The sequence below is a fragment of the Pantherophis guttatus genome, chromosome 1 (assembly GCF_059756535.1).
Source record: "Pantherophis guttatus breed Tessera chromosome 1, ASM5975653v1, whole genome shotgun sequence".
Taxonomy (NCBI): domain Eukaryota; kingdom Metazoa; phylum Chordata; class Lepidosauria; order Squamata; family Colubridae; genus Pantherophis; species Pantherophis guttatus.
Window position 1 is genome coordinate 291,248,352 of NC_142063.1, and position 26,700 is coordinate 291,275,051.

The following is a 26,700-nucleotide window of genomic DNA, read 5'->3' on the forward strand; positions in this document are numbered from 1 at the left end:
TGTGTTTTTGTTTCTGTTGTCAGATAGAATCCAGTTTGAGAAATTACACTTGAGAGTTTCCCTTCAAATTTGTTTTTATGGAACTCTTGTTGCCTCCCTGAAACTTAATATTTAAGCTTCTGATAAAAACGCTATCATCCTTAACACCACATTGTGCAGGACCCTCATCTTGCTGTGCTCCCCTGAGATGTTTAACTTTTTTCTTTATTCCCCCTTCAGAATATATTAATTTTGGACATATTTTAGGTTTTTATTTTAGGACTAGTGAACAGAACGTTGCTTATGAAGCAGATTTTTGGCTTATTTTCATTTTTCTCTATAGGTAATAGTTCCAATTCAAAAATTAGTCTTTGTGCTGTATCTGAAACAAAAGAATTAAACCACTGTATTAAATTGCAATTATGAATGGCAATAAAATAAACCATCAGTATAAGTATTTACAAAAAGGGCTAGATATTGTTTAGCAACAAGAACTTTATTCTGAGTGTTCTATAATACATTAATAATGACAGCTTTTGCTGAAGTAGTTTTTCTTAGGGACATTGGAAGGGTGAGTTGGAGATACTAAGTAATGATAGTTCATAGATATAAAACTTATATTTGAGTATAACTTTTCTTTATTTCAACCATTGTATAAATAAGATGATTTTTCTGTTGACTGCTGCAAACTTTATTTTGATGGGCAAGATTGCATTCATGTAAAACTTACAAAATAAGTCCAATTAAATTAAGAGAAGTTTTCTGATAACCCTATGATGTCTTTATGTTTGTATAAGTACGGTAATATTTTTGTATGCTTCTCTTAATCCAATTGGATTCCAGAGAGTTACAGAAATAATTTTAAACATTTTGTTCTGACCTAGGCTCCCTTATAAAGTAGGAAGCAGTAATTGGTCTTCGCAAAACCTCTTTTATTTACACGACTGTGAATTACTTTCATTCACAGTAAGCAAGGTTTGTCCAAACAGTTTTTCAAAGGAATATTTATCAACACACCTTACCTCGTTTGGCAAGCTGCCACATAATTTGTTCCCAAACACAGAGTAAAGCAAAACTTGGCACAGAGTCTCTTAGAGTCACAAACATAACTTTCCACTCTTGAAATTCTTGAACAAATTGTTTCCTGCAAAAGCCCCCTCCCCGTTCTCTCCTCTTTTGTTTCCTATGCAAGGGACCAATCATCTCCAAGGTGTGGCTTTACTCCCAAATCGACCCTGCTTTCTGAGTTGTTCTTGTCTTCTGGCAGCTCTGTGCATGCACACACTGGGAACAGGCTTCAGCTGTTCCTCTGCCTCGCTGCTGTCTATCTCCCTCTCTGCCTCCAATGCAGAGCCCTCGTCCGAGCTTTCCCGAGCCCCCAGGACTGGCCCATGTTCCTCCCCAACCTCCTCACTGTCTGACTTTGCTGCCAGCTCTGCTGGCCACCGGCGGGCCACAACAGATTTTTCTCCTGGAGGTTGAAGAATAGTTGTTGAAGCCTTTTTTTTTTTTGCTTTTGTAATTAGATTTTAAACTTTAAAATAGGTCACTTATGTATTATTTTCATGTTAAGATACAGTATAGAACTAGCATGATATGTTTGACTAGGATCAGGGAGAACCATGAAATTTATTTGTTGATTTTGGACCAGTTATTTTCTCCCAGCCTAACCTTTTTCATACATTTGATGTTGGAAATGAATAAAGTATAAAATAAATAAGATCCTCATGTAAAAGCTGCCTTAACCTCTGGGAGGAAAGTTAGGACAAAAATCTAAGAAATACATAAATAAAAATAAGTATGGAATAGTTTGTTTACTTCTGGGGTTATTTAGCCAATGAAATCATCAGTCACATAAGTGTCCAAACATTTTTTTGTTGGCTATTAGTTTTTAAAAAATAGACGTAATCCTTGACTTAAGACCACAATTGGGACCAGAATTTTCATTACTAAGCAAGATGTTGTTAAGTGAGTCACACCTAATTTTGCAACTTTATTTGCTAAGGCTGTTAAGCTAATCACTACTTGTTAAATGAATCATGCAGTCATTAGGCGAGTCAGACTTCCCCCATTGTCTTTGCTTGTCTGAGGCTGCCTGGGAAGGTTGAAAATGGTGATCCTGGGATGCTACAACTGTTGCCAAGCATCCGAATTTTAACTATGTGTCGTAGGGCTGCTGCAATGGTTGCAAGTGCGAGGACCACTTATAAGTTACTTCTAGTGCGTAGTAAACATTTCATCTGACAAATGTCTGTTTTTCTCAGAAGTGTGAAATTCTTAAATTCTGCTATCACATTTAACTTCATGGGCAGAGTAGTTTTTAACATATCTCTCTTGATAATTTATCAAGGTCAAATTTCTATCTGTCTGCAAAAATATATCATTATTAGTAACTATGACCACTGGAAGATTTGGAGGTGGGGAAACCTCCCTATAAACCATGTATTAGGCTGTTTACTTATGACATCTGAGAACTGTTTCTCAAAATATAAAAAGAATGGAAACAAATTACTTTTATATTAGTTCAGACTCCCATGTGGCAATAGCCGTATTTAAAATTTTTGATATATCTTCGATGCTCTCATAAATATCTGCTCTCGTGTTCTGCATAAAGAATCTTTCCCAAAGCAATTTTCCAGCTTATAGGTTGGTAAGATTTAAAGAAAAATAAATTGTCTAAGTGTTTAATGTGAAGCAGAGAAGGGTATGAGTTCCAAAATGGAAAACACTATGGATACTATAGTATTCTATTTCTTCTGCCATTTTGCATAAGACACATTTTGTTTAGATATTGGAGGGCTGCATCGGCCTCTCCACCCGTGCCATGTCCCACTCCGACTGGCTGCCTGACTACAAGTGCGGTGACCTGGTCTTTGCAAAAATGAAGGGCTACCCGGTGGTGCAGCTGGGCCTGGCACTCTCTCCTCATGGGGGGCCTGCCGCCTGGTTGGCCACTGGCGGCTTCTCACTTCGTTTCTTCACTGGCGGGAAGCACTGCCACGGCTGAGCCTTCTTATATGGGGTGGGGTGGGTGGGCCGGAAGCGCCCAGAGCAAGCCGGAAGCAGTGAGGGGTGACCAGGTGGGGGCGGGGCCACCAGGGATTATTGCTACTGGTTCGGCAAACTAATGCTAATCATTGTTACCGGTTCTTGCGAACCAGTAGCATTTCACCCCTGAGTTATGGGTTTTTTTACCCATAGCCTGTTTTCAACAGTTCCCAAAAACATTGTGTGTCTTCAGTGCTTCATCAATTTAAGGGAAGTCAGTGTGTTCCACCTTTTTTAATAATAGGCAGTGTTTGTAAATACAAGTTCCAACTTAAATAACCAATTTTAGGTTAAAAACAGGAAACAAATAATTCTTAACCTGGGAACTGTCTTTTTTCCTTGATATTTTAAGAGATTCAGAATTTTAATATTTTAATACTTCAACTTGCAGTGCGAGGATGTCGCCCTGGAAAGATTGTGCAGATGACAGAAGCCGAAGTTCGGGGTTTGTGTATAAAATCACGAGAAATTTTTCTTAGCCAGCCCATTCTCTTGGAGCTAGAGGCACCACTGAAGATCTGTGGTATGTGCTGATTTCTTTCATTTTTTAAAAAAAACTTTAAATTGGATGACAAAATTTCTCAATGTTGATGATGGATTTAAGTTATATAAAGAATAAACACAGCAAAATATTCCAATCTGAAGGGATGATTGGCTAAGTAATCACTTAGTTTTAAAATTAAATACAATCATTGGAATTAAAGGGTAAACTAAGAACTAAAATGTGTAGCATTTTGTGCAGTTATTTTGCATCTATATGTTTGGGATCTTCTGAATACTCTTCTCTAAAGAAGCTCTTTGGTTTTTGATCTAAATATCCAAGAATGGCAGATGGTTTTGAGACTTTGAAGAGTAGCAGAATGTCATTATAATACCTCACAATAACCTTCATTTTCCTAAATTAATACGTAGTACAGAGAAATCTGTTATTTACATTCATCTTTTCAAGTGGTCGGAATGATTGTCATGTAGACTGACATGGTACAAATAAAAATAGAAAGTAGAAAATACGTAATCTTAAATTTAAGATGTATTGGGTTTACTGGGCTTGTATTTTTGTTAGGTGTAACCAAATGCTAATAAAATAAAAAGAGATTTTGTATTATGTAATATTAATTTTAAAACGTCTGTTATGTATTTACTATATTAAAAAAATGTAGAGTTTAGGGAACAAAACTTGGGAAAAAGAGGTCCCTTAAATATAATCAGATCTTTAAATCTGCATTCCTTTTTTTTTTTAAAAAAAAACAACTACTACTACTTAATGAAAGTTAGGGAGGCCTCAGGACTTTCAATAAACCTTTTAAAAGGTATATTAAGGATTTTTTAAAAATAAACTTATAACATCAAGAGGATATGGCCCCAATCAGCTGGGTGAGCTCTTAACAGTAAAAGTTCATGTTCCAGAACTTGACTCACAAGGAAGCTGGAAAAGGGGAGCAAATCTTATAGCCCTTTTCCCTACTCTTACACCTTTTGGAATCTTTACCTCCGTTCTGGGATAATTAGCAAGTGTAAATCAATGTTTGTATTTGAAAGGAAGAAATTAAAAGAAAGTAAGCATACACACAATGGGAAATAAACATTGTAATAAATGCCTTGATACCTTGCTTTTGGCTGCTTAGGATATAAAAGGAAGCTTTGGGGTGAAATTGATTAAGATCAATGAGTGAGTGCACATATCTTATGCATATGGTTGATGTTAACTGATTAGCAATTATAAACAACTGAACATTTAATACTCTTATGAAAGCTTCCAAAAAAGGGGCAAGGAAGATGTTCTGTTTTAATAATTTAGTAAACTTGTATGGTGTCCAGCTCTCTTTACAACTGTTCTAAACAGCAACAGAGTGGGGCCATCCATATCTTGGGGGAGCCTCATTCCATATCCAGTTTAATGAGCAAAACAATTTAGAAATTATTTTCAAGATTAAAATTCAGATAGGCAGAATCTTGAATCGCTCTTTAAGCTTATTATATTAATTATTGGAGAACTTGAGAAGCAAGATTCTGTTTTTTATTTCCAGTTGTTTAGATAATTGTAAACGGATACAAGTCTCATGATACTTGCAATACAATTTTTCTTAATTATTTTAGGTGACATTCATGGCCAGTATACAGATTTACTTCGATTATTTGAATATGGTGGATTTCCACCAGAAGCTAACTATCTTTTTCTGGGAGATTATGTGGACAGAGGCAAACAATCCTTGGAAACTATCTGCTTGTTACTTGCCTATAAAATAAAATACCCTGAGAATTTTTTTCTCTTGAGAGGAAATCATGAGTGTGCTAGTATAAATCGCATCTATGGATTCTATGATGAATGTAAGTAAAATTTTCTGTAAATGATTGTTTTATGAAATGATTGCAATATTTTGAAATGCTTGATACATTTATAGTTCTTCAAGTTTGTGATGCATCCTCTTGCAACAAGAAGTTAGTGAAATAATTGAGCAATTCATGTCATATAACTTTGAATGATTATATTACAGTGTAAATATTCTTCCAATTTTATTAGGTAAACGAAGATTTAATATCAAACTCTGGAAGACATTTACAGACTGCTTTAATTGTCTGCCTATTGCAGCAATAGTAGATGAGAAGATTTTCTGCTGCCACGGAGGTAAGGAAAAACCCATTTTTATATTGATGAAATTATTTCTTTGTTGAAAGTACAATACAAAAATATACATAAATGTTTGATTTCTTTTCAAACAAAGTGTGAACTATATGATCACCATACCCCCTAGAATACTAACATTTTCCAAGAACATGTCCAAGAATATGTGATAAATCAGAAATTCAGCTCCTTCAGGAGGGAACATAAAGCTTGCAAACAGGGCATGGCAGTTTAATTCATTTTCTCAGTCGTGAAGAAAGACAGAGGTTGTAAATTTGAAGAACCAAATAGATATGTTGAACTATAAGCTTGCACTCTTAATTTTTGCTGTATCATTTACTATTTGTTCTTTTATTATCCTTTAAGCCACTGCAAATATTGTAGCTAGGACTTATGAGGCAAAAGGGTATGCATGTTGGCTTTGTTTCAGAGACCACCAGAGTGTATATGTCAGTTGTGATGAGCTAGAAATCCTAGGACAACATAACTGGGTGTGAGCTGAAATTTAAATTATCCAGTCCCATCTCAATAACTATACTATTTTGATGATATTTCCAGTTTTATTGAATGCTGCTGTAATTCAAGGAGGAGGAGCATTTGCTAGGCCAAAGCAAGTCTGGTATGCTGAGATAACCTATTTGTTCAACTTTCTGACTCCTTGAAGAATACAGATAAAATGCCTAAAATCTTTCTGGAAGGGGAGGTGGACCTCAGCAGGGAGACTATGAACCTCCAGAAAGAACCATCCATATTTCTAATGGGATGGTAAGCACATTTCTTCGAGCCATTCACAGTAGAAGTCTGTTAAAGCACTTGGCTCTGAGGGAAATATATCTGAAATGAATAGATCATAACCTAATATTTTAAATTAAAGCAAGTGTGTTCCAAATAAGCTTATCCTTAAAATAGCTTGATGAGAATTACAGCTTCTGTTGCTTGATGTGAATTTGTCTCAGGGTAGGGGCCCAGCAAATGAGCTTTAACTACTACATTTCTTAACACTGGCCTTAACTGGGTAGGAAATTGTAGATGAAGTTCATATATGTGAACATGCAACTAATATACTGTATAATAACAATTTCATAAAAGATGCAATCTTAAAAAAAATAACCAAGTATTGATACAATTGAAACATTTCACACAATATAAATTAGTTAAAAGAACAAAATCCTAGATTTTCAAAGATCTTATGAACACTTCTTTAAAAAACTAAATCTTTCTCTGGGATTAAAATGATCATTAAAACACACAAGGAAGCATTTGTTTAACAATATTTTTGTTAAAGATAGTTTGTTGGAGAAAAATCAGATTTCATACATAATGGGAAAAGTTCCTAGTGTCTTACACTTAGTTCAGGAACTTAAAGGTCTCAGTGAATTGTCATCCTGCAAGACCAACTGGAAATCTATGGACTCTTTTTTCAAAGGATGTGTTAATATACCAAATGGAGGGTTATTGGAACATCTATCATAATGAGCCTACACCCAGTCTACAAAGTTCCATTCAGCTTCTGGTGATAATCAGCAACTAGTAGATATTTGAAATAGCTGTTTTCTTTCTATGTCTATCCATAGGACCCTCTTACTAGCTTACAGTAACAACAAAAGAGTGGGAAAGTGTGATCATGATAATGCCAATACAGTTTTATGAAGTGTTAATGAGATAACTTAGAAAACTGGTCCTGGGTTAAGTGGTACCGCAGCAAGCACTTAGTTTAGTATTTGTTCTACCCATCTACACTTTCCTATCTAAAGAAAAAAGCTTGCACATGTACTCAGGAAGATAAAAACTATCTAAGATACCATAGAGTTATTTTTATATATTCAAATAACTGAATTTGGAATAAATATATGGAAGACAGTATTTGTTTATAAAATGAAAATATTGGATTAGTCTCTAGACTGAACTATTTTCTCAGTTCATTATCAATGGATTTTATCTGATCTAGAACATGTATTTGTGTAGGCACAGAATTGTGTACAGTGGTCTTATTTCATGAGTGGAATGCAGACAGATCAAATTCTTCATCTTGTACACCCTCTCTATCCTTCAGTTCCATGCTACATAATTAAGAAATTCCCTAGAACTAGGTCCGTGCATATTTGCTTTGTACTTGAGGAAGTCTATTAGCATAACATTAGATTTAGCTTTCTGTACAAAACTTTGTACTGACTTTTAATATGGCTTACTTGTGGTTATTTTGCTTCTTTTCACTCAACTGTGAAAAGATAATTATTGTATTTCAAGTCTTGTTAATTTGTCATAAGAGTCTCTAGTAGCTGCACTAAAGTATACGTATTGCTTTTATAAATCTTAGAGTTTGAATTGACAGGCTTGATTTCTAAAAATCATGTAATCCTTTTAAAGCTTTTCAGAAACAGCACTCATCGAGTTTGATTAATTCCTTGTGCAAATTCTCCCTATATCATAGTATGTCCAATGAATATTTTATCTGCTAATTTACTATTCTAGTAAATTTTGTTCTATAAATCTATGTATGTAGTGTGTTAATTGGGACTATGCTAGTTATTTTAAAAAGAGTTAGGATTTGTCTTTTGATAATTGGGAAGCAGTGTTTTGTATCCTAAGTACTATTCAGGGTGATTTAGAAATAGTGATGGTTTTTAAAAGTAGAAGTCATACAATCCATTACTGCATTTCCCTCCATAAGTATATTTGTAGGGATGCTAGATTCCTGTAATATTTTAACTTTTTCTTTATTGATTCCTGTTCTTAATCACTTTGATTTTAGGAAATTGTATGTTTTAGGTTGATCCGTGCATTTTCTGGATAACAAAATGTTTTATTTATTTGTATCATACCTTTATTATTTTTACAAATAACTCAAGGCGGAAACATATCCACCTTTGTCCTCCCTATTCTCCTCACAATAATAGCCCTGTGAAGTGATTTGGACTGAGAGAGCAATTGGCCCAAGGTCACCCAAATGGCTTTCATGGCTAAAGCGGGACTAGAATTCAAAGTCTCCTGGTTTCTATCCCAGTGCCTTTTGGGACTTTTTTTTTTTTTTAGTTTTAGAGTTGCTGACATTTTTCTAGGAAAATATAACTCCAACCAAGCAGATTCATTTGAATTGTTTTGTGGAGGAAACTTCCTAAAATATAAATGCATTCAGAATAAATTCCTAGATTTTCTGTGCTCAGCATTTTCCCCACCTAGAAAATAGTCACTATGTGGAGATGTCTGTACAGTTTCTTTTAAAAGCGTGGCATAAATTTTCAGTGTGTTGCAGGTACACAGATCTGTTTCAAGACATACCAAAGTATCAGAAAAACTTGAAATGAAATAAAATATGTGTAGTCTAACCCTATGCTTGCTTACTATTTGTACTCCCTCCCTTGAATTACTTACTTGTTTTTCTATACTGTTTTAAAATGATGCTGCTACAGCTGCATACCAGAACTAAAACCATCAGAGGCAACCTTTTACTTACTAGTGAAGTTTGAATGGTGGCAATAACTCGTGTCTAATCACAGCAGTTCCTTGCAGCAATACAAGTCCTTTCTGAGATCCAGAATGCCGCCTGCAGCTTAACTCTGTTTCCTCAAGATCACCTCACACAATGTAAGCAGATAGTAGCAGAAAATAACCTTGCTGCTGTATAGCGGCACAGAAAGAAATTTAAGATAGCATTCTGGTCCCATTGCACAGAACACTTAACCGTACAGTTCAAAAAGGCTGCGGTTATTAAAAGTGTTAGCCAAAAACAGAGGTCTTAAAATGCCTGCTCTTTGGTTTTGAGCATGGAATACTTTATATGTTCTGAGTTTAAAAATGTTGAATGGTTTTATATATGCTTATCAAAAAAAAATAATCAAATTCCTACTCTTATGCCAGATCATTGAACTACAACTGTTCTCTATCAAGAGTTTTGTCTTATATTTATCTGTAAAGTATGGGTCAGTTAAGAATTCCTTTCCTGTTATTCAGACATGTAAAAAATGGTAGTGGTGCTCTATTTAAAAGTGTAATATCAGCATTAGTAACACAAGTTACAAAAATGCTATAAGTCTGGTTAACTTGACTGTATTTAACTGAAAAGTATAGAGAATAAATGCTGTTGATCTTTTTTTTTTTTACAGTAAACTTAAAATCTCTTGTTGTTATAGGATTGTCACCAGATCTGCAGTCAATGGAACAGATCCGAAGAATTATGAGACCCACAGATGTTCCTGACACAGGTGAAACTTTTTTAAGGATTTAAGAATGTGCTTCTGCAACTGTCGTTTTAGTAGCATATTCTCAAAATACTTAATAGTCTGGCCCTGAAACTAATACTTAGAAATTAACATACACCACTTAGAATCTTGTGGGAAGGGGACTAAAAAAAGTGTTATTAAAGTTAAAGCTTTAACTTCTGTAAAGTTAATTATAGAAAATGCACTGTAGACATTTTTTAGTTATTAATGCTGTGGCTTGACAATGGGAATTTTGTCCCACTGGGTTTAGTGAGTACTAATTATGACTTAGTCCCACTTTATATATTAAATTGCTTTTTAGATTTTAAAGAAGTTGAGGTAGGCTATTTGTATATGAAAACTAGTCAAACATTATTGTTTATCAATTTGGGTCTCAGGGTTGTTTGTGTCTTAAGTAGGTTATTAAATTGTATTACTTTTTAGAACATGAAACCAGTGAATTGTAAACTAGTGCTTAGTGATTGTAGCCTTGGAAATTAAATTATATATTTATGCTACATATATATAAATAAATTTAAATACAATAACAGCAATAATCAAAAATTGCATAACACTTAGAATATTGTCAAAATTTCCATCTGTCAATTACAAACGCTGATCCACACATACATACCAATACATTAGAACAGGGTGTCAAACTCTGTTTCATTGAGGGCCGCATCAGGGTTGTGTTTGAGTTCAGGGGGCTGGGGTGGGTGTGGCCAGCTTGTTACTTAGGTTGGGGGCGCCGGTGGCGGCTCAAGTGCTCTGCCAGTGAAAATGGGCTCCCAAGCTCCATTTTCAGCTGCGATGACCTCCTGCAACCCTCTGCCAGGAGGGGGGAAACAGCTTGCCCTCCCAAGCTCCGTTTTCACTGGCAGAGGCACCCCTGGCTGGTCCTTCACTGTTTCCAGGGCAGTCCCGCGGACCAGATCCGGCCCCCAGGACTTGAGTTTGACACCCCTGCATTAGAATATCGTAGGTTCTTGGGAAGAACTCAATGCAAACGAAAGCCAACACCAACTAAAGAAATGGCAGCTATGAGTTCATATTGTTGTATATGTAATGTTGTTTATAAGTCTTAATGAATGTATACTTTCTTCCTTTTTAAGGCTTGCTCTGTGATCTGTTGTGGTCTGATCCTGACAAGGATGTGCAAGGCTGGGGTGAAAATGACCGTGGAGTTTCCTTTACTTTTGGAGCTGATGTGGTCAGCAAATTCTTGAACAGGCATGATTTGGACTTGATTTGTCGAGCTCATCAGGTATGAAAACATTACTGCTAAAATTTAGATTTTATTTTTTATTCTCAGAAGTTATGCTTTGGCAATTTTTTTTATTTTTATTTTTGCATTCAGTGTATTCTGTAGATGTAGATTCATGTAGCTTAGCCAGTGTAAATTGGATTGCAGATGACTATCACTTCTGTTAATACAAATACCCTGTTGCACCCAAATCGTTCCTGTGTAATTATTGTACAGGACCATTGTCACACTATATGCTCATATACACTTTCATTTTAAAATGTACTATAAAAATATGGAGCTTTTGTATAGGCGGTCTTGCTTACTAATACATCCACTCTCATGTGTGTGTGTGTGTATGTATATGTGTGTGTGTGTACATACATACATACACTTTTCATTGTTTTGCTATCTAAATTTTAAAATTAAAAATCCTGGTTTTTAATATGATTTTGGCTATTTTTAGACAAAATATTTACTCCTTAACAAGCAATCTAAAATTATAGATATATTTACAATTACGATATATTGAACATGGCTTTCTGTTTTCCTCACTGACAGGTGGTTGAAGATGGCTATGAATTCTTTGCTAAACGACAGCTGGTTACTCTATTTTCTGCTCCTAATTACTGTGGAGAATTTGACAATGCTGGTGGCATGATGAGTGTGGATGAAACTTTAATGTGTTCTTTTCAGGTAGGTATTTTTGTCTTAAAATATAAACCATATCATAAATTTACAAACATTAGTATATGCCTAAAACCAAAATAGTAAAAATTAATTGGAATCACTTAAGATAAAATTTATTTTGTATCTTGATTGAAGATTAGGATTTTGGATTGTAAAGGCTAAGCTCTCTGTTGGAAAGCACTAATTATTATGTCCATTATATCAAATCAAAATAAAAGGCCTGAAGGTGTGAATCCAAACTTGAGCTCTGTCAATGGAATCTTTTGATAATGTAGGTAAAATAATACCCAATTAGTGCAAAGCACAAGTGGGATTTGGTGTTTTGTTGAGATGTCATTTACAAAACTCTGAGCTCCCATCCCTTTCTGATACCATAGCAATCAACAAATGCACTGATTTTTTAAAATTTCAATTTAGCAGTAACATGGGCGGTTATAGAAATTGAATGAATGGGTATTTGTAAACCTCACTATTACAAAATTTTTACCCACATCTACAGTTTTATTGGATGCAACTCATGTATAAGAGCAAAAAATACACTACTTCCATGCTAGTCAGCCTGATTTGTTCCGAACTCCAGATAAATTTCCAAAATGTGCGATGTTTTTTCTACAGTCAAAAACATAGCACCCAGAAATTGTCCTGTTTTGTTTAGCAAATCGGAAATATTCTTAAATAATAGTTTGTGGATAATGACAACTCCAAAATCCTTTTAAGCAGAACTGAATTCTTGTTTGGTATTTCTTTAATTGTATATCTAATGGACAAGGAAATAAGAACATGTAACAAGTTTTGTAACATCTCAGACCTTGTGAATATACCAGCCCAGCTCCTTGTTTTTATGAAATTTTCTTCATTGAGGGAATCGGTCTACAGTTAGTCTTCACTTAACAACCATTCATTCAGTGACTGTTTAAAATTGCAGTGATGCAGAATGAATAATGCTTATGCCTGGCCCTGGAAGTTTTTATTTGTCAAATTTAGACATTGCATAACTCAATATCAAAATGACACTGGATGATTTACAGATTTTAAGAAAAAAGGCTGTTGGTCACATGATGATTTTTATGATCAGGGAGTACATTTCAACTCTCCTCCCCCTTTTATCTCTTCCCATCCCTGTTCTTTTGGCTACCCTGTGTTCTCTTGCTACCCCCACTGCAGCCAGCCCTGGCCCGCTTGTGCACCTTCTGCCTCCAAACAGCAACTGGCCCTGACCCAGCTGCACTCCTGCCAGGCTGCAGCACTCCCATGCTTCTCTGCTGACCTGCTTGCAAGTGCCCAGGATTTGCAAGTTCCTGCCATTTTCTCCATTGACTTTTATTTATTTATTTATTTTTTAAATTTTTGTACCGCCCCCTCTCCCGAAGGACTCGGGGCGGTGAACAGCCAAGATTAAGAAACATCCAATACAAACATTAAAATGCATTTAAAACAAAATTAAATCCAATGGCTTTTCACAATTTAAAACCCCTTACCCATAAAATTCACCAATAAAAATTCTAAGACAGCCCGCCTTGCCGAAATAAAAACGTTTTCAGAGCCCGGCGAAAGGTTCAGAGGTCTGGGATCAATCGTATCCCTGGGGATAGCTCATTTCAGAGGGCGGGTGCCCCCACTGAGAAGGCTCTTCCCCGGGGGGTCGCCAGTCGACATTGCCTGACCGACGGCACCCTGAGGAGACCCTCTCTGTGGGAGCGTATTGGCCGGTGGGAGGTTATCGGTGGCAAAAGGTGGTCTCGTAAATAACCGGGCCCTAAGCCATGGAGCGCTTTGAAGATGAGAACCAGTACCTTGAAGCGCACCCGGAAGACCACTGGAAGCCAATGCAGCTCACGCAGGAGTGTTACATGGGAGTGCCATGTCGCCCCCATAAGTACCCGCGTGGCTGCATTCTGCACCAGTTGGAGCCTCCAGGTGCTCCTCAAGGGGAGCCCATGTAGAGAGCATTGCAGTAGTCCAGGCGGGAAGTGACGAGGGCATGAGTGACCGTGCATAAGGAGTCCCGATCCAGAAAAGGGCACAACTGGCGTATCAGGCTAACCTGATAGAAAGCCCCCCTGGCCACGGCAGTCATATGCTCTTCTAAAGACAGCCGTGCGTCCAGGAGGACACCTAAATTACGCGCTATTGAAAACAAGCAGGAATTCATGAGGAGGTCCTGACTTAATGACAGCAATGGGATTAATGTCACTGAGTGTGGTCATGTAACATCAATAGTGCTTTATGACCTTACATAGCACTGAAAATTCTATTCCCAATTATGGCGTTACCAAAGGACTACCTGTAGTATTTTGAAAGGATTGATTATATGTGTTTCTGAGCACCAAGGTCTGCAAAATGACTTCTGCATAATAGAACAAATAATTGTTGCAGATCTGGTAGTCATAATTTTGCAAGACTTATGGCTGTACAAGGTAAGAGAAAACAGTTTAAGATTATATAATCCCAATTAAGGGCATATAGATTCAAAATAATGGGTTTATATTCAGGTCATCTGTCCTCCTTTTTGCTATGGATTTGTGATCTTGGGCAAGTCATTTGTTTGCTATTCTTTTCAATTTCCCTAAGTGAAGATTCGTATAGCTAGTTCAGGCCTGGCAGCCATTTTATAGTGACATAAAATGCTTTTTTGACATGCAAAATATTTCCCAGCTCATAAAGACTGAACTCTTTTTTCTCTTTAAGATTCTCAAACCTTCTGAAAAGAAAGCAAAGTACCAGTATGGTGGACTGAATTCTGGACGTCCAGTCACTCCACCTCGCACAGCTAATCCACCGAAGAAGAGGTGAAGAAAGGTATACAGTAGAACATCATCAGATCTGTAAAGGGCAAAACTCCATATATACAGTATATAATAAGTGTGCACTGTAAAACCATCCAGCCATTTGACAACCTTTATGATGTCACATCTTTAACTTAAAAGAGACGGGTAAAGGATCCTTAATATTTTCTAGTTGACAGATGTGCAACACTGTATTGTAATAAGTATACACCAAGTTCCAGTAATCAACATAAAGTAAATCAGATCTAAACAAATTATTTTGGTTGCATACATGTCAGTTTTAAAGTTGACCAACATCCCAATTTAAGCTTAATGTAATAGTTAAATCAGATGAGAGCATGATGTTTCATTTGTGTAATGTGGTCTTACTGTTGCTTAATTGCTTTTATTTCTATTTTGTAGCTAGAATGATGGCAAGGTATCTTAGTAATGTTCCCTGGCTAAAAATGAACTGTGGAAGGGATTTGAATAGCCAGCTGTTGCTGTTCTTTCTCTTCCAGTAATCTTGCTGACTAAGTGTTTGCCCCTCTAATAGGAGTCTGGTGATTAAAGACAAACCAAGCTCAAGCTAGTTCCTACAGTAATGTTCCTTTTCCAAAGAGACTAGAAATCAGTGTTTTTTCATGAAACAAAACTTGTTACTTAGTCTGCCACTTCGTGCACTGCACCATTTTAAACTAACATTATACTCACAACAGCACTTCATTCAACTAAAATAGATCAAAAGTTGTATTTCTTCTTTGTTGGTCATGGAATATCTTGCATTATATTTTATTAGCATGAAACATTTTTCAGCATGCTTAGCTTCTTGATAATGCCATATTTGCATTAAAGTGCATTCTGCATTTCTCAGAAGATGTGAAGATTCTTCTCTGACAGCCTTGGAAGTGCTATTTCTCTTCCCTTTTCTTCCCTGCCAACACTCCAGGAGGGTTATTTAAATGTATATTGATAAATAAACAGTAGGGTAACTAAAACTAATGGTGGTTGAACTGTCTAATAACTACATGATTGTAAGGCTTATGTCACAAAGAATGATATCTTCTGGATTTTCATGATCAAAATTCATATTCATGTAGAGATTTCTGCTTTGTAGTGTACATATAGTAGCAATAATTTCTGTACATGATCAAGAGTTGATGCAGTATTTCTTTTCCTGCTTTCCTTTTTTAAGGATTCATATTAATGATAAGTGTAAGGTTATGTGTAAAGTTTGTAAGACAATAAAAATTGAAAGACAAAGATTTCATTGAATAGGATTACAAACTTTTATTGGAACTGACAGACTTGTAAGATTTAAGAGGTAAAGTTACAGTTTGTACCATTCTGTGTGCAACAATAAATGTAAAACTTTAATTTTGCCTTTGCAAATGTTACCCTGAGGATTTGAAACTTGCATTTTATAAATAGCACATATTATGCAAGTGATTTCTGCTAAGTGAAGTTCTTTAAATTTAAGCCTTTTCTAATTCCATTTTGTTTTAAACATTAAATGTAGTTTTTTTTTCATTTAGTAAAGTTGTTTAATTCATTTGAAGTCTGACTGTTTATTCCAATACTTTTTTAAAAATTCATTAGCTCTTAATGGCATGCATTAATTGCTGTGTGGGTAAAAGGTTGATACTAATATAAACATTCAATAAGGGTATTTAAAAACAGTGTTATTTTCCTGTTTTAAAATCACAGAACTCAGTAATAAGAATGGTGCAGTGCCAAGTAGCTGAACAAATGTCACTTCCAGAACAATGACTAATTTTCAGTTGCTGTTATCCAGCACAGTGATAAAAAGTTCTCATCTGACAGGTGAACTTGAGTCATTAGATAGATGAGAAATTCATGCCAATAACCACATTAGGAATTGGGAAAATGGAAGCAAAGCTTATAAAGCTGCTGGTCAAATAATGATCCTTTTTTTTTACAAGTGAACCCTTATTTAAGTGTTTAAGCATTAATTTGTACATCTGAGTTTAACATTATTTTGAAAAAAATGCTGTTATATCACTGCTTATCTAAGCATGCAAAACGTTATTGAAAGACATAACTTTTTACTTATCAGTATCCTGTAACTGATATCTCTCTTGTCATTTCTTAATATCTGGTAACAGCACAATTCTAGTATCTGTGCAACAAATAATATAGTCACTAAAATCACCACTTGTCATCTTTTTCTTATAAACATTTCTGAAAGAATAGTTTATTGCAAGTGTTTAAGGGCAAATCATGTTCAGTCCTTAGAACTGGTCCATGAATACGAAATCCCCATTGATATATGAGCTCTGGCATGCCATAAGTTCAGTTTAAAGATCAGTAATGTGTCATTTGCAGTTCCTTTAAAAATATTTTGGCCATGGGTGCATATCCTTTCTGTATAACCAGAATGGAAGTTGTAATGTATTAAGCATGATTTTAAATATTATTTTATTGTCTGTCTTCCCACCCCCTCCATTCATTGCTTGCGTAAAAGGAACACAGTTCCTTTTTCTGCAGTCTTTTCTGTAAAGCCGATGTCACTTTCTAGTAGCATTTTTTCACAGTTTTATTTCTAAGTACTTCTTACTGTGTGGAGTTTTCTTTCCTGCCATTGTTCCATCAAACTGTCATAAGCAATTTGCTTAAAGACAATCTTGTGCAATGTGGATGGACTGCTGGAAGATTCCGATATGAAAGTAGATCACAGGATAGTTTTTGAACAAACTGTATAAAAGATTTCTTTCCACATGTGTGAATGGACATTGTTTAAAACCCATCTTGTGGATGCAAAATATCATATCCAAGCTGGTTGTGTCCTGCCAACTTGGAGGAATATTGAGTTTTAGGAATAAATACAACTAAACCTCTTGATACTGTATTCATGTCTCTTATTTGCACGTTAACACATTTCAGTTGTACACATTGTCTCAAGATGTATTTACTGTTAAATCTGTTGCAGACGTGATGTTTTGAAAAGGAAGAACACCTCTTTAAATGCCACTAACTTTGTTAATCCCAAAGGCAAGATAATCTCTAGAATCCAGTTAAGTTCCAGTTAAATTCTTGCCTCACTAGAATGGATTGGGTTAGCTTTCTGTGCAGCATCCCAATATCTGCTGAATTTTTGGAAATGTCTAGAACTACGTACTAACCAATATCCCTATTTCATAGTGGTCAGTATTGTGGAGATAAACTTAGACAATTAAAAAGGCAGAAGAAAAAAGTGTTTCCATGCAGAACAGATGGTAACACACAGCCAAACATTTAAGAAACGTGGACACACACAAAAGTACACTATCTTTGGGGTGAGCAAAAGAACATGAAATGTACAAATTACCCTCCCCTGCAGATAGAAACTTTATAGAAATATTAAAATATATACACATTGCAGATTTAAGAAATCCTAAATTATTTTGTAGATATCCATCTTAACGTAGACACAAAAGATTGGGAGAATTTTGTTTGCAATACTTCTAGTAGTTATAATCTAATATATGTTTCTGCAATTAACCAAATACTTTGGAAAATAAAACAAGGCTTTCCATCCTTGAACATGATTTCATATTGTTTATATATGAATCAGATTCATTTCTCTGTTGCAGAATTTTCTTTTACTTTACACTTACTCACAAATGTGTTAAGAGAATGGACATAACATTTTTGGTTGCTATAGTGATTAAGAAGCTGTGATGGTATGACATTTCCTGCCAGGACTTGAAGACATCCAGAGTCTCATCTAACCCTCATCTAATGATTCAATTACTTTTTTGCAAGTCTGGTAGAATCCCCACATTTTGTCAGACGTTTCCTTTGCCCCCACAAATATAGATTTGTTGGGATTGCCAATATCAATATTTAGAAAGGTGGAGTGAAAATTAAAATTGTGGAATTACTGGTAAGTAACATCAGTTAAGTCATTAATATTGTTACTTCTTGATTTGGAAGACACTAAAGTATGTGCAAGCTACCAGTTTCAAATATGCATATTTGAGAGACTGCTCTGATTTTTGTTATTTACTTAACTACATAGCGGTATTAATTTTGTATTTTAGGTGGAGAAGAAAGATAAAAAAGGACCAGATCAGACCAATAACTGGAAAATTGTAATTAATTAATTGTAAGTCATCCAGGGTTAAGAATATGAGATGGGAGAAAATAAATATTGAAAAAAAAATCCCCCAGTGCATCAGTATGGAAGAAGCAGCTGGAAAGCTATTCAAAATATTGGCAATTACTACAATTTAAGCTGTTCACTTCTCTAGAAAGAGTGTATGCAGCCTGCCCCCTGATTTTTCATCTGCATATTCACACAAAAATGTGACCACTGCTAAAGTAAAAAAGTGATAAGCCTTCGAAACTGACCTGCCTGTTTTTCCTACCTTGTTTTAAAAGCATAGTGGAATACACAGTTCAGGTTCATCCATCACATGTAATTTAAAACTTGAGAGGAATGAGGTACCCTTACTATGCAATACAAGCCATTACAGTTTTTGTTCAATGTAAATTCAGCCAATTGTGGACTATTCAAACTTTGAACAAACCATAACTTAAAATAAGCTATCTTATTGTCTCTTATTACTAAAAACCTTTAACTATAATGGGAAGCAAACAATACACAAATAAGATGCAACTTATAAAAATATAGATTTTAAAATTTTATAGCACTTGTATAACCAATTCAGGTCAGCACCAAGTAATCTTAGTGATTTTAAAAAAATAATTTTCCTATTAATGACTTGCTGGTTAAAAAAAATCTAATTTGTTTCACAGCAATAGGCAAAAAAGGCATACTGGATTATTTATCAGTTTCTTCAGTGAAACTAGAAATAAATGTTAAGCATACCTAAACACTCCGTTAATTCTTAGTAGAGTTTTCAAACAAGATTCTGGGTAGATTCCAACTGAAAAAAAATACTGGGGTGATGAACTATATTTTTTCCTCTCCTCCTAATGAGCAATATCAGCAGCTGTTGGATATATTTATCATTTAGATGGATTGATTATATGCCATTGAATTGTCTGTTTTCCACTTTTCCTGGCATTACAGACGTCTCAAAATTCAGCTTTTAACAATGAAGCTTTCCTTGTCTGTTTTCCCTTGAACAAGTACCTGATTATGTACTGGGATGATAATCTAAAATTCTTAACGCTTGTTCAAGACACAACCTACCAATTATTTGGATTCTGACCATAGAATTTAGTCAAAACTAGGTCCAATACTATTGCACATCTTTGAATTCAAATGTATAATAGGCCAATAAAAAGAAATCAGCATTGAACAGATGATGAAATTTCCCTGAAATCTCCGTCTTGCCATACTGTATTGGAAATTGCATGCATTAAGAGGGTACACACATTTATTTGTGAAACCTAGGATAAATTCAAATCAGAATAACCCATACTCATATACAATATGTGTTCATACTAAGAAGTAACTTCTTTCTGCTTGCTGACAATCCAATCCTGCTGTTAACTATCTCTTGGAAATCTGTTCATGTCTCAAGCAGCTTTCAGCTGGGTTGTGATTAGGAAAATGATCATCTTGCAACCCAGCATGCTTTATTTGGATCAAATGATGGCAACCAATGGATACTAGCAGTATATGCAAGTATAACCCTGGTTTTCTTGATCCTAACCATGTTTTTTCGAACAAAATATTACTGCTAATTACAAAAGTGCATCAAATTTAGCTAAATTCAGAATCTAAAATTCAACAGTTTTAGAAAGATTCAAAATGTTCACACAAAATTGGACTTGCAGCTTTAATTTCTGAGCATTTTAAATGGATTTACCAGAACTCATCAATCCCTGTGCTCAAAGATGGTGAACCAACATATTGCAAGGAAGTGCCAGTTTTTAATGCTATATAATTCCGTCTTCATGGGGTAGAACTGATCTATGGGATCTGGGATAAGATTAACATTGGGTGTTTACTTGGAAAATGCAGGATATTCAATTTATCAGTGACAAAATAAAAAAAAATCAAATATTTTTGTTAATTATTCCTGAGTACGTGTTTTGGTCATAAAAATTGGTGAAGAATATCACTTTTGTATAAATTGCTAAAATATCTATGGGATGGGGAGATAACTTTTTTCTCCTCTCAAACATAAAGCCTTGTCTGAGTTCTTGTCCTTCCCAAAGTTACTTAAGTAATCTATCTGAACTTTTGCAAAAATAATAAGCTATAGATCATTGATGTAATACCTACCATTTCTTCATTTTATATTATGAAATATGAGTCCAACAGCCCTGCCCCATGGACACATCTGAAATTTGAGAGTTATTTCTTGGAAAGGGACAGACATCTACAGAAATACTCTAAATTTCTCAAAGAATAACAATAAAAGACTATTATCATTTCCTTTTTTTAAAAAAAAATCTACATTATCTGGTGGAAAGATTAAGACTCTCAAAGGCTAACAGTAATGCTTGCAGCTTTCATTAAATTATTTTGAGGGGAAATCATGTAAGTATAATGAAATACAAGGCAAGGAACAGGCAAGGAAGGAATAGGAAGGACAAGCAAGGAAGGACAAGGAATAGGAAAACAACCTATTTATTTTCTGCTGGCCTCTTGCTATTACTTTAGTTTTTCCAGGCAGAATCATCTCCAAAGACTCTTTATTTCCACACTGGGTATCTATTAATACATAAACTTGGATGTTAATAATTTTTATTAGTGTTTCCAGTGAGTTTTCTTATTTCATTTCAAGGCGTATTGAATTATTTGGTCTTACTGTTCAAGGCATTTTCAACAGTCTTTACCATCACCATTCAAAGGCACTGATTTTTTCTCAGCTTTTCTGGTTTTTCCCCTTTTTCATTCAGTTTTTATAGCCATACATTATATGTAGAAAATCCATGATAATATATATCTTGCCATCTTATATCTTTGGCATTGCGATTGTTTCTACATGTACATTTTTTGCAAAGATTTGTCATTTCTCCCCATGTAACAAACATCTGTACAGTATTGCATGGTTACAATAATAAACTTTTAGAATAAAAGCTTGTTCCTACTTGAAATTCTATTTGCATTGGATTGGACTGGCATCAGCAGCTGAAAAAGCTTGGTTATTGTTTTTCTCAAGTATTCACTTGGTTCAGTTTCATATGCCAAACCCACAGTGCTTTAATTCAATACATAAACCTTCAGAATAAAGCACATTTGCCAAAGTCCATAATGCAAAAAGCAAGTCCTATATAACTGTGTTTGATCTTCCTTGTTTCTCTTAAATTCACAAAAACTGCCTCCCAAATTGTTTAGAAGCTGTCCAGCAAGGTTTCTGGGAATTTATTTCTAACTGTAAACCTTAACAAGAATCCTGATAAACAATATACAAATAAAAATAAGTATTGCATTTGGTTCTTATGTAACATTAAGATACAACAATTTACATGAGTCACAATGACCAATTTCATGCACTGTACCATACCAAATGGAAATGACCCCATAATCTTTATAAATTTAATTTCTGTAATGTGTATAGTACTTGCAAACTGATTTTGCAAGGGAATTAACAGTTTGATTTTGGCAGTGGATGTCTGCTGCCCCCTGCTGTCCAGTTATTATGAAAACTGAAATTTACAGAAAATACCAATACTTATTTGGAATGAGACATAAACTAGATAGAGGCATTTTAGTGACCAAAATTATATTTGGCTAAGATTATTATTTTCCATAATCATGTTGCTAGTTCTTAATCTGATATGTATTTTTCAAGAAAAAAAAAGATTTCCTTATATTTTGCATATTTCTTACTTGAAGAAATAGAGATTATAAATTCACCATTTTTTTTAAAAAAAAGTGATGTTTTCTTGGGGAGTCCTTTACCCTCCTCTTTCTTATCTTTATTGGAATCCTGAGCATTTGCCATCATCTCATTCACCATCTTGGATGCAACCTTACTTACCAAACCAGAGGGATTAAGAGCTTTCCCGTCTTTAGTAGCATAGATTGCCTGGTGTATACATTTGCTGGGGGCATCTTCCAAATTTTCAGAGATCTCTTTACTTGCCATCTGCATAACCAAAGTACACAGGTTTTGGACAGTGCTTGCTACTTCATCTGATAGCGTTTGTTGACCTTCCAAAGCTTTGAAAGCTCTATTGTTATTCTGGGACATCTTGTCCGCTGCCAATGGCTTTTGTGCAGGAGGGGCAGTTGAAGGGGATAGTGCATGCTGAAATCCACATACATATTTTTGCAGGTCATCAAAAAGCCAGGACACAACATTAAGCTCTTCAGTTGAACCTTGTTTGAACAGACAAACTGCTCCTTCTGTCTTAAGACTCTTCTGGTGTATCACTGTCCTTTATTACTATGACCTCTTTGTCCTGCATTTTGCCCAGATCAAGTTCTGTGGCAGATTCAGCAGATTTAGACTGGCCAGCAGCATCTTTATCTGTATCATCTGTTTGCTTAATGTTCAGCCTGGAAACATCGACAAAACAAATCACTTTGCATTCATGGTCCTTTCCTCCACCAGGATTATATAGATTGCCCTTACCCACACCTGCTTGGCTGTGTAACCAATCAACTTCCTGAGACATCTTCTGAGGCTTGGAAGTGGAAATGTACCTAAGAGTGTAAGGTTGTTCCTTATCAGATGAACTGCTTTGATGACCCTGCCAGGCTGAAAATGTTGCCTCCTCTCTCAACTTTCCATGCTCTTCTGCTGCCAGATGTGGCACTTTCATTTCACATAGTTTCCATGGCAGCAATGACATCACAAAGAAGCATCTTATCACCCTCTGATAATATATAGTTCAGCTAGTTTTTCTCATTCAAATTTCTCATTCATTTCTCATTATGAGAAATTTGTCTTGATTAGGAAAAAGTAATGTTGCATTCCTTGAAATAATAGTGGATAATTAGGAGTAGTGAATTTATTCCTACACCAAATCTTACAGGACCTTTTAATTACAATGTTGTTCAGAACATCACTGAAAAAGTAGTGTGGCAAATTACATATAGTTGAGGAAGCACTTACATTTAGGGAATTCTTAGGTTGTTTTCTGCGTGCTCAGCTGCCATACCCATAAAAAAAGAATCTGTTGGGAAGGCCTGCCATCTTTACCTGCAGATCTGCTTGCAGTGGGTAGGAGCTGGTAGCAAACATGAGCTGCATTTGGCACAATATGGACAATACTTTCAACATGGAACAAAATCTATCATAGTTAAAATTATCCTGCTTAAAAGAAGAGTTAATAAACAGGTAACATCACCATTGATAACTTCATGCCCTTCTAACCTTAAAAGCTTTGAAAAAGAGGGATCAATTTATCAGACAATGACAAATGTAAAAGAAGGGGACCAAAAGTAAGACCTATAACATGGGTTAAATCAAACTAATTATACAGATTATAAATGAGACATGTCCTACCTTTGTAAACAACAAGAGGACTGAACATAATAAATGACAACTAAACCAGTGATCTATATGTAGCTATCCATCCTAATGGGGAATTAACAACAAATAGAACAACAACAATTGACTATGTATGTATCCCTTCTGGCATAATAGGAACATTTAAAACCACAGGTGTTATTCCACAAGACTGTAGTGATCAGCAGCCTATTACATTCCAATATACTGGCTTTGAAGATGGTGGTATGCTGAAAATAAAGAATCAAGGCAGGACACTTCTAAATAAAGTTCAATTCACCAATAACATAGTCTTTGGTTTGATATGGCATGTGGAACAGCATGTTGCCTAGATAGGAATTTGGCAAGGAGAACAAAAGATAGTTGTGCCTCATGAGCAATACAATTGCTTAGAAAGAAAATTGTGTATAAATGTATCCTAAAACACAAGAAGACATTATGTTCTGCCCCAGCTCCGGATTCCCGAGGATATTGACATACACCAACGGTCCTTATCAAGTTTATTAAGTAGCAAGAATAAACCAAAGTCCGGCAAAGATTGGCAACCAGCCCAGAAAGCAAGATACGAGAAGACTTTTCCAAAAATGCTCTGATGATAATTACAAGTTGTTTCTAGCAAGAAACTTACTAACGGCGTGTGACTTAAATAGGCTAAGGGAGTGGCCAATTATCCTCAAGCCTTAGTCTCCAGGAGACCTCCTCCTCCTGAGTAGCCACTCCTGCCTTTTGGCAGCCCTGCGTGCTCGGGCATTGAGGAGAGGCTCCTCCACTTCGCTATTTCCACTTGAAGGAGCCTCTGGAGGTTCTGAAGGCCCTGGTTGAGTCTCTGCCTCTGGCACCACATCCTCTTCAGCCTCCTTGCTGTCCAACGCGAGGTGCCGGCTACGCAGGCTGTTGGCGTGACACCACACCAGCCTCTCATCGTCGGGATCAGCCACGATCCGCGCAAGCCGCTGGCGGGCCACAACACATTATATCAAATGTCTCTTTGGCATTGGAAATTGGTAAATGCCAATTTGGATGAGGATAAGAACAATGCAGAGATCTGAATGACCAAATCCTACTCCCTATCCTACCCCAGTTAATCCTTCAGTTAACCTACAACTTTGTGAAACCATACCCTGGCTTCCTGACAGGGGTGGGTTCTACTTACCTTTACTACCGGTTCGCATCGTGCCCACACGCACGTGCTCACCTCGCTTATGCACTCTTCTGCACATGTGCAGATCGCTTCTGATGACATCCGAGTCAGTGGGTGGAGTCTCCTGCTGGTTTACTACCAGTTCTATAGAACCGGTCCGAACCAGGGGCAACCCACCACTGCTCCCTGCTCTTTAAAAGAAATTGAATATCTGATCCTGGCATTGCCATTAGGCAAAGTCTCCAGAGAAGAATATATCTCTGATGATTTATTAAAAGGTGTTATTGTCTCATGGAAGCCTATTTTGGTTAAACTACTTAATAGCAATAATTCTTGTGGCCTACTTTCCTAGGCCTGGAATACAAGGATAGTGATCCCAATATAGCAAAATGGAAGAATGGTACCTTCCTCGGAGAAGTATAAACCAATTAGTCTGACATCATAGCTAAAATTTATGTAAAATATTTAGCTAATAAATTAGAGGATTGGATCTTTGATAACGAAGTGCTTACAGAGAAACAGGAAGGGTTTAGAGCGAAATATTCTACAATTGATTATTATTTTATATTGGAGTATCTGATAAATAAGAATATAAAGCACACCCAGAGGTTGTATGTTGCCTTTTGGATTTTCATGCAGCTTTTAATTCTATTGATAGAATTAAACCATGGATTGAGCTAGATCAGCTGAATTTGGATAGAAAGCTAATATATACAAATACTCAAATTCAGTTTAGATTCACCCCAGTAGGGCACCTGAAAGATATCAAGGCTTTTAAAGTGGTGAAACAAGGATATGTACTTAACCGTTACTTTTTAATCTATACTTTGCAAAAGAAAGAAAGAAAAGCATTGTCTTCCATAAGTCTGTTTAAATCACAATCTGAGCATTTTATATTCTATTGCTATTTTGATTCATTGGCAATCTTCAGTCTCAAAAGACTATGGTATCATGCTCTGGAAAGAGGTCCTAAAACAGCATCTGGTGTGACTAAAAAGGCCAATTCGAGAATGGCAATCCCTTCCACACTGAGGGCAGATACATTCTGTCCCCTGCCCAGCTCCCAGAGTTCGCTGGTTCCAGGACTATCTCTTTGCTTCAGCCTGCCGAACAAGTGTCTCTTCCAATTGGAAAAGGCCATGCTGCGTCTTTAGCCTCCAAGCTGAACAATCAGAGGTCAAGGTTTCCCAGTCATTAATGTCCATTCCCAATGCCTTTAGATCCCTCTTGCAGATATCCTTATATCGCAGCTGTGGTCTATTTTAATATTTTGTCATAATTGTGTAGATAACAAGTTTGCCACCCTTATTTAATGGTTAATAGTATTAACATACATTAGCACACTTTCACTGCCTAAGTGAAGACCTAAGACTGGGAAACAATTCCTTTTCTACCCATCCTAGAAACAAGAACTGTTTTAGCTCATTATTTAATACTCTGATTATGTTCTACTTTGACCCACTCTCTTAAAACTAAGCCATTCTTAGTCTGGATTGATGAATTCCTTCTGTTTCAATTGGCTGAGAATTTTAATGCCTGGGTCCTGATTGGATGAAAATTTAATGGGGGAAGGAAGGGTGTTAATAGCTCCTCCCCAGAAAACATTGTGCTCCACACTGAAGGAAGAAG

The 26,700-nt window shown here is 35.9% G+C and overlaps 1 protein-coding gene across 1 annotated transcript in view; it reads left to right on the forward strand.

Moving 5' to 3' along the window:
• The window catches only part of PPP1CB (protein phosphatase 1 catalytic subunit beta), a 29,035-nt gene extending 11,626 nt beyond the window's left edge, over window positions 1-17,409 (forward strand). The window contains exons 2-8 of the mRNA XM_034427989.2: window positions 3,419-3,550; window positions 5,125-5,355; window positions 5,549-5,653; window positions 9,781-9,852; window positions 10,962-11,113; window positions 11,654-11,788; window positions 14,471-17,409. Coding sequence (XP_034283880.1) covers window positions 3,419-3,550; window positions 5,125-5,355; window positions 5,549-5,653; window positions 9,781-9,852; window positions 10,962-11,113; window positions 11,654-11,788; window positions 14,471-14,575 — 932 coding nt within the window. The 3' untranslated portion in view covers window positions 14,576-17,409. The remainder of the gene's footprint in view (window positions 1-3,418; window positions 3,551-5,124; window positions 5,356-5,548; window positions 5,654-9,780; window positions 9,853-10,961; window positions 11,114-11,653; window positions 11,789-14,470) is intronic.
• Window positions 17,410-26,700: the final 9,291 nt, after the last annotated feature.